This window comes from Dipteris shenzhenensis, chromosome 3 (assembly GCF_047967505.1).
Source record: "Dipteris shenzhenensis isolate YYH24624 ecotype China chromosome 3, Dip_SZ_1.0, whole genome shotgun sequence".
NCBI classification, from domain to species: domain Eukaryota; kingdom Viridiplantae; phylum Streptophyta; class Polypodiopsida; order Gleicheniales; family Dipteridaceae; genus Dipteris; species Dipteris shenzhenensis.
Window position 1 is genome coordinate 57,982,814 of NC_141598.1, and position 13,159 is coordinate 57,995,972.

Sequence of the window (13,159 nt, forward strand, 5' to 3'; positions counted from 1 at the left end):
AGCCTCTGTCTGCGTGTCCCTTTCTGATCCCCTTTCTCTATTAAGGAGTGACAGTGAACTTTTCTTAGGCACACACATTGGATCACTGTCTTACACACTGTAAGCAGTGAGGCCTCACTGCCTCCCACCCAATCGACTCAAGAGCAAGCATTGTGGGAGCTCAATTCTTATCAGTATTCTCTTGGAAACTAGCATGTATAATTCGACTAGGTCATTTACATCTGGGCCATTTTTAAGGATCGCCAATCAAGATGGACCACGTCATAGTTCACATCACAAAGGTCATTTTTGTATACAGACAGTTATGAATTCGAACCCTGCATTTACCAAGGAGAGGGTTGGTTTGGAGTGTGTTATCTCCCTCTCGGATAGAGAGGGAGAGGGGAGAGGAAGAAGAGGGAAGAGAGGCTGAAGAGAGGGGGAGGGGATGGGAGGAGGGAAGAGAGAGGAAGAGGGGAAAAGAGAGGGAGAGGGGAGGGAAGAGGGAGGGGAAAGCGAAGCGAGGGAGAGGGGAGGGGAATGTGAGAGTTAATATATAAGCCATGAAACCCTACAAATTTTAAAATTTCCTCTCTATTTCCTCTCCCTCTCCCTCCTTAGCATTCAAACGTCCACTCTCTCTCCTCGCCGTTCTCTCCCTCCCCTCCCCTAGAATTCAAACTTCCCTCTCCCCTCCCCTCTTCCTCTCCCCCTGCCCGAGATCCTTGCAACCCTTCCGGACCCCTCTCCAGAGAGTATTTTAACTACCACGGTTGGACGAGAAAGCACATTTTCTCCTATCTCTTTATCTTTATTCCCTAGTTTACTTTAGAGTTATATGCATGTAATGTGCACTTCAATTTTCCATTTTGTATCTCAGTGTTTTTCTAGTTGGTACTGCGTAAATTCATCTACCCTAGTTTAGGCTGCTTCTTCAGTTTTGAATTTTATCTAGGAGAGAACTCTCAAGCAAGATTTTGTATATAGGTCTTTTTCCAGTCCCATAGGCGTAAATTCATCTACCCCAGTTTAGGGTGCTTCTTCAGTTTTGAATTTTTATTCTAGAAGAGAACTCTCTAGCAAGATTTTGTATATAGGTCTTTTTCCAGTCCCATAGATCTAGACAGGTCTGCTGTGGACTTTAATACATGCATTTCATTTATTTTCTCTCTCTCTCTCTCTCTCTCTCTCTCTCTCTCTCTCCCTTTTGATTTGTAAGATTAAATACGTTCTTGTTTTATGAATGAATATGTATGCTTTAGCTAATTGTTTATTTGGATCCTTATACTGGTTTGAGCAGGTTACTGTGAATTCTGGTGGGGTGGTTTATTTTGCAATCTTCAAGGAAAACTTCATGTCTCATTTAGGGGAAAGAGAGGTTGCCGCAGTTCTAAAATTTACGTCATCCAGGTTGGCCACTCAATCAGAGCGTTTAGGCCACGAGCTGGCAAAACATGTGGGAGTTTTTTGTCCACAGGTATTTCAGTCTGGCTGTCCTTGCTTTACACTATGTGTCATAGATAACAATATCACAAGGATCTGACATAGATGTAAAAGTAGCATCATGAAAGCTTTGGAAAACCTTTTCTTTTCATCAAGTCCCAAAGAACAACAAAGTCATGCTGTTATCATGAAGAAATCGAGTATCTCAGTTGTTTTTCCAATGAAAAACTTCTACTAAATAGGGAAAAAGCCCCAATAGCAAACGCTCATGGCAAGAGTACATCATGCATAGCATGAAAAACAAAATACCTCGAGTGGGTCATAAATCTTCTCATGAAGAAGAGCTAGTAAAGCTCTAAGGTTGAGGCCTAAAACGCCACCTCAAACTTGTGATGGACTCCGAGGAACAGCGAGAGCCTCTCCACGCCTTGAGGAAGATAGTCCTCCCGGTAGAGATGGCCTGAGAAGACCCCTGTATGCTCAACCAAATGGCCATTAGATCATACCGGCCAAATTGTGAGATGGGTGGACCGGGGAGCCATCGATTGCCTCTTTGAAATGCTCGCTAAGATCTCCCAAAAAGTATCCACCAAGGTATGTGCAGGTCTATAAAGAGAAGGGGGAACGTCATCTAGAGAGGAGGACTCAACTAAATGTGATGGACTATGGCAGCCTCTCGACTCCATGAGGAAGATACTCCTCCTAGCAATGACGATCCGAGAAGACCCTTGCATGCTCAACCAAATGGCCATCACAGTGTGTACAGTGTCTGTTGAAATAGTGGCCAAAGTGTGTGATGGGTGGACCTGGGAGCCATCATGTGCCCCTGTGCATTTGGATTTCCATATATGCCATAATGAAGTGGTTGCTAAGATCTCCCAAAAGATATCCATCAAGCCATGTGCAGGTCTGTAAGGAGAAGGGGGAACATCTAGAGAGGACTCAATCTAAATGTCATTGAAACAAAAGAGACCAAAACGAGATATGCATCTCATAAAAGCTCTAAGATCCTGAAAGAGAGTGCAAAGCAATTGAGCCCCAAGTCATGAATATGGGGGAGGGAACAAAAGTACTCAAAAGTCTAGCAATCCCCTACTTTGGCTTGTCTGCAATTCCTTAAATTATGCTGAATTGACTCCTCAACAGGAAGGTAGTGAGCGAAAGTAGGGCTGATCCAAACTTGGACTTCGATAGGTTCACTACAATTTCTCCATGAATAGAAAGCTAGAAGAAAATAGTGATTTCCTATTCCCGAGGGATTTCTAGTGTCTTCTCCAAAAAGATTTCTGCAATACTGTAGAAATATGAAACACTAAAGATCGATGTAGATGCCATTCTACAGCCTCGCTGGTGCCTTTTCTTCTTAAAGCTTGAGCAGTTTTGGCGATACTACCACAGTGCCCAGATCGACCGCCGGATCCACCCCCTGTATATGCCAATGGAACAGCGATGGATTTGGGCAGAATTCAGAGAGCTCTAGCAAAAGGATCCCAATATGTTGTACAATTTTCTGAAGTATAACTTCCCGAAAGAGATGACTGTGGAGGGATTTTGCTTTTGCCTCCAGTCATTTAACTACACGTATGGCTGGGTACCCGATGCCACCATCGTGGCAGTAGTCCACTTCAATTGCCTCCTCCTCTTACTCCTCCGTGACCTCCTCACCCACAGTTGCCCCATTGACAACCGCCTCCACAATCAGATTGTCTTCAATCCCGACATCGGTCCTATGCAATTTCATGACCTCCACGGGGATGCTCTTCTCATAGTTCCCTGCATCAATCAACTCCCACTCCCCAGGGTCCCAAATACTTCATGGGAACACCTCCATAAAGCCAAGTCCTCCATTAACCCAGGGGAATGTTCTCTAGGCCTAGGTCTAGATACCAAGCTGAAGTGAAGAGACATTGCTTCACATGGCCCAAAACTTTGATAGGATGTGGATAACTTGTCTCTAGAGTGAACATCGAAAACCAAGGCATCCCGATTCGAACCTCGTTGAAGCCCTACGACTTGTAGCGGGATACTTGACCTTGTAAAAAGCCCCAATCCATCTACAGCGATGGTAAGGCCTACCATCTATGAGACCCAGTCCAGGGTAAGGCCGCATCAATCTGCCCTATTCTTCTTTCACTTCCTTTGAATTGACTTACCAACAACTGAAGCTTACGATCATCCAAAAGGTTTTTGAAATCCTTCTAAGAGTCCCGTGTCATCTCTCCCATCTGGACGACTCCATGTGACGAGAAGCACCAAGAGGTCTAGGCATGATCATCAAGTATGAGGTCGTTCCACATGACAATGTTGAGTGGGAGAGAATGGAGCAGGAAACAAGAACAATGTACTTGTATGAATGAGAATGGATAGAAAGTACAAGTCTAGCCATGTACTATATGGCCTAACTTGGGACTAACTGTCGTAAGTGTACTATATGGCCTATTTTAGGACTAATTGTCGTAAGTGTTCTAACCCTAGATAGAACTAGTACTAGCTGTACTAACTGTCCTAAAGGGGCTAAATATAGCCTACAAGGCTCATACTAGGGAAACGTGGCAACAAACCCCCTCCATGGTATGGCTGAAGTATCTTGGAAGCGTTATAGGAATACTTTGAAAATAAAACATGGTTGCACATGTTCATCCGTGATGGATATAACACAAACTATGATAGTACAGGGATAGGAGAATCACATACCAAAAGGTACCAAGTGTAAAGCCCGTTGAAAAGCTTCATTTGGGTCATAGTAGAGCCATCGTGAAGGGATCTGCAAAGTTATCCTTCTTCTTCAGAACATAGGACAATTTATGACGTAATGTTAGTGAACCTCTATGCGCTAAGTGCACGCATGAACATGGGATTGCGTGCAATATCCAAGGCATGCTGGCTACCCGTGTAGATGGTAGTAGAAGATGTCTGGCTGACATCAAGATCTACAAGTAGCGTACAAAGACTGACACACTCACAATAGTTGTTAAGGCTGCCTTGTACTCAGCCTCACAACAAGAGGTAGCAATTGTAGGCTGCTTCTTGCTGAACCAAGATATGCATGAAGTCCCAAGCATAAAATAATTGCTACTGTGCGACACCTAGTCACTGTCATAACAACCGGCATAGTCACTGTCCATAAAAGCATGCATAATCAGTGAAGACTTATCATTATAGAGAAGCCCCAAATTGCCTCAAATAACAGAAGACACGTTTCACTGCTTGCCACTGCTGTGTTTGGGGTTTGTGCATAAACCTGCTCAACTGGGAAATGGCATACTGCAGATCAGGCTGATGTGACTCAAATAAGTCAGGCAACCAACAGCTCGCTGATATAAAGTGGCATCAAATGGATCACTACCGTCTTCTGAGCAAAAATGGAAGCCAGGCTCCAAAGGTATCGAAACCGGCTTACAATTCTCAAACTGAAAGCGATGCAAGAGGTGTCCAATATACATAGTTTGGCTTGAGCAAACTGCATGCCAAGATAATATTGCAACTCACCCATATCAGTCATGGCGAAAGATTACTACAAATCAGCCTTAAAGGCTGCAATTTTCTGAGTCAATACGCCAATGATAAGTGTATCATCCACATAAAGAATAAGAATGAGCAAATCTGCTCCACACTTCCCGACACAAAGTTTTGTTTCAGTATGGCTATTCTGAAAACCAAGGGGTATTAAATGCACATGAATTTTGGCATACCATGCCCGGAGTGCCTGCTTCAATCCATACAAGGCCTTACGCCCTGAACCTCAAAGCCAAGAGGTTGGCTGATAGAAAGTCACCATGAAGAAAGGCAGTCTTGAAGTCTAGTTGATGTACTTCCCAATGCGTGTGAACTTCAATAGCCAAAAGTTTAGCCTGCTTGCTATCGTTAAGGGTGTCCAACAGCCATCTCAGGATTGCCTTGTGCTCTCTAATGATAGTCCTGTCCTCGGTGACTGCTTGCTCAACAGCCTTGTGCTGTCTAATGATAATACTTTCCTTGGTAACTGCCTTGTGCTGTCTAATGATAGCCCTGTCCTCGGTAACTGCTTGCTCAACAGCATTGTCATCATGTGGAGGCATATCAAGCTGAACATGTACATCAGGCTGAGGCTGAGAACTGCTAGCAGCGGTGGGAAGTAAACTTTCTGATGGCTGATCTGAATTTGTACCGGACTTAAAAGGGGGAAGCAGTGTGTCGAAGACGTCCGAGGCATAACAAAAGGCTGTTTTTGACAAAGTTGCTTGCTTAGCAAAGACAACATCTCTGCTAACGATTATTCTTCCTGTGTGAGGATGTGTCTGAGGGGAGGGGTTCCTATCCTTCTGGAGGTGTTACCGGAGGCCAAAGGCCGTTGGCGTGAGAAGCATGAGTGTTGCAATGCTCTAATGCAATGGATCATGCAGAGTGCACCGTGCAGTGGTGTGCGAGTGTCGTATGCTATATTGCAGTGAACGACGACGTACGAGTGCACTATGCTAAATGACAATCACATGAGAAATCCAGTACATAAGCAGAAGAAGAAAACCTTGTCATGCACTCATGAACAATCCCCATATCGGAAGGAGACAGGAAAAATGAGGAAGGGACCAAGATGGCCAAAGTACATATCACTGGACCAGCATCTACAGATCACAAGTCGCAAGTCACAAGAACACACAGGTCTATCCCCATAGTAGACAGAGAGGTACACACAAGTCTCTCCATACTCTCTCCTTGGCGAGCTCGTAGCTCCAGCCTCTATCTCTCCTCACACTCTCCTTTCTCCCGCTCCAATGCTGAACGCCGAATGCTCCATGCTCAATCTCCCCCCCCCTCTCCACCTTCGCCTTCATCCTCATCCCCACCTTCGAGGGTCCCTTCTTCGCTGAGAATCTCCCCCCCTTCTTCCCATTGGTCATCCTCTTATCTCCTTAGCTGTTGAAGATAGTCGTTGGGCTGTCGGCTCTCTTGATGGCTACGGCGACTTCCTGACTTCATGACTCGCCAGCCTCTTCTGGTCAGGATGGTGTAAATTCTTCATGTGCAGGTGAGCTGGATCACCGCAACATTGAACTATTGAACCACTGTGTAATTGTAAATACTCATGACTGCTCCATGTGCTAAGCTCACTCTCCATGTGCGTTGTTACGCTCTAGCCGAGGTAGCATGACCTCGGAAGAATCAGTCGACATTTCCCTTATAGGATCTATCTTTGTAATATATGTGTTTGCGCTTTATGTAAATGATCGGGAGGGATTAATGTCAAGGTCCTAGGTGAGGGCTGATAGCACCAGACTAGATAGGTCTGAGACCAAGGGCCTAGTGCAAAGAATGTGCCTAGGGGCAAGGAATTAAATGCATCCCAAGTGAGGGGTGAAATGTTGCATTAGGAAGGCCCTATATGGATGACATGTGGCATCTAGATCTATCTAGGGATTTGGGGTCTGTCAAGGTTAGTGAGAGAATTGAAGAATGTGGATTTACGTAATTTCGATATAGCTCTCTCTCTCTCTTGCTTGAAGACTTGGCAGAATTGGCTGGGTGGTAACGAAAGGTGCTACTCCCGTGATCTGTAGAGAAGAGAAAGGCAGAAATTTGTTGACATTTGGTATCAGAGCGAAGTTAGAGATCGAGGGATATGAGATTAGTAACGACGAACAACAGGGACGGACTGCTGAGCGTGACGTCCAACGGAGACTCAGACAGAGGGATTGTGGTCTTCACGTGACAGAACGTGGCGGGGTGTTAGGACTGGTCGTGATAAGGGAGCGCAGACACGCGATGCGTGATTGAGCGACACGCACAATCTACGACGAATTTGGTGAAGACCGTCACGTACTGACCTGTTTGTTCCGCTTTGGAATATGGCTGGTTATCAGTAAGTAGACATGGGTCGTGGAAGAGCGAGCGACACGCATAACTGATGCATCGAAGTAAAAGGTCACCGTGGTCTATTTGGAGCTACGTCGACGGACGGTAGGTGGTGGCTTGGTTACGGGTAGAACCGGAATCGTGAATCGAGAAGGGGCAAAATTGATCGCGATTTTAAGCGACTGGGAGAACTAAGTCGTGACTATAGTTCAGTTCGAGACTTCGTGCAGCTGATAGCAGCGATTCAACGGCAGTAGAGAAGCTACGAAGGACCAGAACACAGGCGCTGTGTTGACGAAGCCAGACGCTGTGACTGTGGGGAACTAAAGGTCGCTTGCGAAGGGTGGTGCAAAACCAAGACACACGAAAAAAAATCGGCTCATTGTGTGAAGATACGTTCCAAAGCACAGGGGTGAGCCTGCAAGACTGTGTATCGTGGAATTTGCATCAAAGAGCCAAGTGGGCCGTACCTGCGAATAGCTGGAGCAGCCAGAATCGTCGAAAAGATCAGGGGGGCCTTTCTTTCCGTGCAGTTTTTTTTTGTGTTGTTCTATGGTCTTGTGAATTCTGCACTGTAGAAAAAAAAAAAAAAAAGGGGACACAACAAAGAAAGAGAAAAAAAAAAAAAAAAAAAAAACCCCATCTTCCACTGTGAACCTATGGAAGCAGAAGGACAGAGTTCAAGGGTGAATCCTAGTGAGTCTAGAGCTCAATCTACACAACAGATATCACATCACGCAGCACCTACATTAATTGGTAGAATTTCAATATTAGAGGATGCTTTACAGCAGATTATGAACCAGCAACTTCAGGCGAATGCTGGTCAAAATGAGATTAGGGAGATGGTGCAAGCCTTGTCGGCTAGACCGTCTAGGATTGATAAGGGCAAAGCTCCAGCAGAGCCAGAGCCCAGTGTACATTCTTTAGAGCGCGCAAGGGTCAAAGTGCCTAATATCGCTAATTATAGACCGGAGAAGTACGCTGGTCGGATGACCGAGCGCAGCTCTGATGTGATCGAGGTTTGGTTGCACAAGTGGGAAGAAGCCTTCGCCATTTGTGAGATTAAATCCGATCTAAAGAAAATCCGCGAGGCCACACACCTGTTTATTGAGGCAGCGGACAGATGGTGGATAAAGCAACAGAAGGATCAAGTTGCTCCAACCACCTGGGAAGGGTTTAAAGCTGAATTCAAGAAACACTTTCTCCCACCTGATGAGGAATCCCGAGCTTGGGATGCTTATAGAAGTCTTCGTCAGAGGAGCTTGTCAGTGGCAGAGTACACTGACAAATTCAGAGAATGTGTTATGAAAATAACAGACCCTCTCCCTATGTCGGTTCAGTTAAAAGATTATATCTATGGACTGAACGACAAAATCAAAATGGAAGTTCGGGCTAAATATGTAAATACACTAGATGAATCTATAGCAGTAGCCCTGAACTATGAGGATGCCAGAGGCAGGTCTGGTGGATTTGTGCAGGCAGGGACTCAGTATGAGCACCCGAGGAAAGGGGGATTTCAGAGGAAATGGGTTTCAAAGACAAGTGTCTCGCAGCCAAGTGGCCAAACCAAGCAGGTGAAGCCGGTTGAGGGACCAACAAAAACAAGTACCACCGTTGGGGTGAAAAGGAAAATAACTCCAATGGCAGCCCGGGCTTGGTCAAAGTCCTCATTGACCCCTGAACAAAAAGAGAAAGCTAGGAAAGAAGGATTGTGCTTCGGCTGCCTTCAGCGACATCAGTGGAAGGATTGTCCACTGAATAAAGATCGTCGCACGGCTAATATGATAATATCTGAATGCGACGTAGAAATGCAGGAGAGTCCCAGTACGGAACATATGCAGATGCAACTGGCGGGACCTTCTCAGAGGTTAGTACCTTGTTTGTTATGTGTATCTGTTGCTAAGTTAGTGACGAGTGCACCTGATAACATCCTATCTAAGCCCGCAGCAACGGGGTATACAGCCTTCAATGATACGGAGTTAATCAAGATGAAAGGGCAAGTGGCCAGTCATGATGTCATTGTGTTGTTTGACTCAGCGTCAACTCACAATGTGATTAACTCCAAGCTCGTGAAGAGGCTGAAATTAAAGACAAGTCCATCTGACTATGCGTACACCGTCAGGATGGCAGACGGAAGTTCAACTGAAGTATGGGACCAAAGGGTTACCCAGTTGGAGCTTCGGATTCAGGACTATACTGAGAAGCTTGATTTTGAAATGACCAAGCTTGCTCATGCGGATATAGCCCTGGGAATGGCGTGGCATTCTAGTAAGAATCCAGCCATTGATTGGAAAAAGCACGTATATCAATTCAAGATGAATGATGTGCTTTATGTCTTGCGAGGTGAAAAAGATATACCTCAGGGACCGTTGGTTTCCGTGATGGAAATCAGAAAGGCTCAAGTTGAGTTTTTATACCTTTGCACAGCATCGGTAGAGTCGGTGGATGATTCTTCGACTAGCACTGATGTTACGCAAAGTGGTGAGATGGCCAAGCTGGCTAATCTTATAACAGAGGAGTTCTCTGAATGCTTTAGGGATGAACTACCTTATGGGTTACCTCCAGAGCGGAAAGTTCAGCATAAGATTGAACTGATCCCGGGGGCAGAGCCTGTAAATAGACCTCCCTATAGAATGAGTTTTACGGAAGAAGCGGAGGTGCGTAGACAACTGGAAGAATACCTCAAGCTGGGGCAGATTCAACCAAGTTTCTCACCTTTTGCTTCGCCAGTGATATTAAAGAGGAAAAAGGATGATACGTTTCGCCTCTGTATAGATTACAGAGCATTGAATAATATCACTGTTAAGCACAGGTATCCGATGGCTCGGATTGATGATTTGCTAGATGCATTACATGGAGCCGTGATTTTCAGCAAGATAGATCTTAAGTGCGGCTATCATCAGATCCGGATTAGAGCCGAGGATGTGCATAAAACCGCTTTCAGGAGCAGGTTTGGTCATTATGAGTTTTTGGTAATGCCCTTCGGACTTACCAATGCTCCAGCGACCTTCGTCATGCTTATGAATGATTTACTACGTCCGTATATCGGAAAGTTCGTAGTACATTTCATTGACGATATCTTGATATTCGGTAAAAGTGTTACTGAACATTGTGAACACTTAAGGATAGTGTTCAGTACTTTGAGGAAAGCCAGTCTTTATGTGAATAAAAAGAAAACTATACTGTGTATGGTTAGGCTTGAGTATTTAGGGTTCATAATTACTCCACAGGGGGTAGAAATGGATCCGAAGAAAGTGGCTGCGATACTAACTTGGCCAATCCCTCAGAGTCTGACCGCGCTGCGATCATTCTTGGGATTTGTCCAGTTTTATAGAAGGCATATCAAAGGATATTCCGAAATAGTATCGCCATTGACTGATCTGACCTCAGATAAAGTACCTTTTGTTTGGGGACAGAATCAACAGGAAAGTTTTAACACCATAAAACAAGCTGTGGTCTCAGGACCGGTGTTAAAAATAGTTGATCCCCAGAAACCGTTGTTCCTAGAAACCGATGCAAGTGGCATTGCGGTAGGAGCAGTCCTCCTTCAAGAGGGAAGGCCAGTAGCCTTTGAAAGCAAGAAGCTTTCTCCCTCTCAAAGGAATTGGCCAACTCATGAATTGGAGTTGTATGCTGTTATCCATGCTTTGAAAACATGGAGGCATTATCTGTATGGTTCAGAGTTTTATGTGGATGTAGATCATGATACTCTGAAACATTTTTGTAAACAACCTGACTTGAGGGGCCGCCAAGCTAGGTGGGCAGAGCTCATGCAGGAGTTTAATCTAACGATTCGGTACCGAAGAGGAAAAGACAATAAGGTAGCTGATGCGTTGTCTCGCATTATGCACAACCTGAGTTTCACGGTATTAGAGAGTGCTCTAATGACCGAGATCAGAGAAACTCAGAAGGTGGACGAGTTTGTCCAGAGCTTATGGCCTAAGGCTCATGTGTTAAAACCCGGGGAAAATGAAAAGGATGACCTGGCATCCAGAAAAGGCCAAACTTATGCAAGATATACCATAAGGGATGGTATGCTAGTTAGAAATGGCAAGGTTGTAGTACCTGGTCAGAATGATCTCAGGCAGAGAGTCATTCGACAATGCCATGATAGCCCGTGTGCGGGACATCCAGGTGTCGAGAAGACATATGATCTCGTGAAGCGAGATTTCTTTTGGCCAAAGATGAAAAAGCATATTCATGAATATGTGACACGGTGTTTCTCGTGTCAGGTAAGTAAGGCCGAGCGGGTGAAGCCACCCGGACTTTTACAGCCCTTGGAAATACCACTAAGTAAGTGGGAGAGCATTTCCATGGACTTTATTGTAGGGCTACCTGTAACGCAAGGAGGGTATAATTCTATCCTTGTGGTGGTTGATCGTCTAACCAAGATGGCTCACTTCATTCCGACTAGAGAGTCTATTAGTGCCCCGCAAGTAGCGGATTTGTTTATTAGACATATATTTCGTCTGCATGGATTGCCTAAATCCATAGTGTCAGACAGAGATGTCAGGTTTACCGGTCACTTTTGGACAGCGGTATTTGAGACACTAAGGACTGAGTTGGGAATGAGTAGTGGGGATCATCCTGAGACAGATGGTCAGACGGAGAGAGTCAACCAGACTTTAGAGGATATGCTGAGAGCATATGTGTCATTGAGGCAACATACGTGGGACAAGTGGTTGCCATTGTTGGAGTTTGCCTACAATGATAGGAAACACTCATCTACTGGGTTCAGTCCGTTTGAACTGAACTATGGTTATAGACCAGTCAATCCGACTATAGTTGGAATACCTCAGAAAGTGCCTAGTGCCGCGAACTTTGTAGTTCAGATGCGGGAGATGCTAGCACTTGCGAGAGCTAATATCCGTCAGGCTATGGATAGAGCCAAGGTGTATGCGGATGAAAATCGGTCTATAAGAGTATTTGAAGAAGGAGAAAAAGTTTTTCTCAGAATTCCTTCGCACTCGAAGTCGTTGACTTCAGGAGAGTGTGCTAAGTTATCACCTCGATACTGTGGGCCGTGGTTAATTCTGAAAAGAATAGGCAGTGTAGCCTATAAATTAGAATTGCCACAGGGGTGTAAGGTGCACCCGGTTTTTCATGTTTCACGTTTAAAGAAATTTTTACATACTGGTGACTCACTAATCGAAGGTGTGGTTTTGTTTCAGGAGATAGAGGATATTGCAAAGCGCAAACCAACAAGAATCCTGGACCGAGGAACAATGCAAATACGAAATCGGAAGATACCCACGGTGTTGGTTGCATGGCATGGTCAGCCTCTATCCGAAGCTACCTGGGAATCCGTATATCAGTTGCGGAGAGTATTTCCAGACTTTATCATCGAGGACGCTGATGTCTGAAGAGGGAAGGAATGTTACGCTCTAGCCGAGGTAGCATGACCTCGGAAGAATCAGTCGACATTTCCCTTATAGGATCTATCTTTGTAATATATGTGTTTGCGCTTTATGTAAATGATCGGGAGGGATTAATGTCAAGGTCCTAGGTGAGGGCTGATAGCACCAGACTAGATAGGTCTGAGACCAAGGGCCTAGTGCAAAGAATGTGCCTAGGGGCAAGGAATTAAATGCATCCCAAGTGAGGGGTGAAATGTTGCATTAGGAAGGCCCTATATGGATGACATGTGGCATCTAGATCTATCTAGGGATTTGGGGTCTGTGAAGGTTAGTGAGAGAATTGAAGAATGTGGATTTACGTAATTTCGATATAGTTCTCTCTCTCTCTTGCTTGAAGACTTGGCAGAATTGGCTGGGTGGTAACGAAAGGTGCTACTCCCGTGATCTGTAGAGAAGAGAAAGGCAGAAATTTGTTGACATGCGTAGCTCTCGATGAGATCCTTGGGCATGATACTCCTAGTTGACCTGTGGTTGACATGTGTCGACCCATG

At 45.1% G+C, this 13,159-nt stretch overlaps 1 protein-coding gene across 3 annotated transcripts in view; it reads left to right on the plus strand.

Annotated features, from left to right (window-relative positions):
- Nucleotides 1-13,159, plus strand: part of LOC147904070 (dual specificity protein phosphatase family protein) — a 147,358-nt gene that overhangs the window by 10,380 nt on the left and 123,819 nt on the right. For all 3 annotated transcript variants that reach the window (XM_087370357.1, XM_087370361.1, XM_087370367.1), the window contains exon 5: nt 1,280-1,456. In XM_087370357.1, coding sequence (XP_087226483.1) covers nt 1,280-1,456 — 177 coding nt within the window. The remainder of the gene's footprint in view (nt 1-1,279; nt 1,457-13,159) is intronic.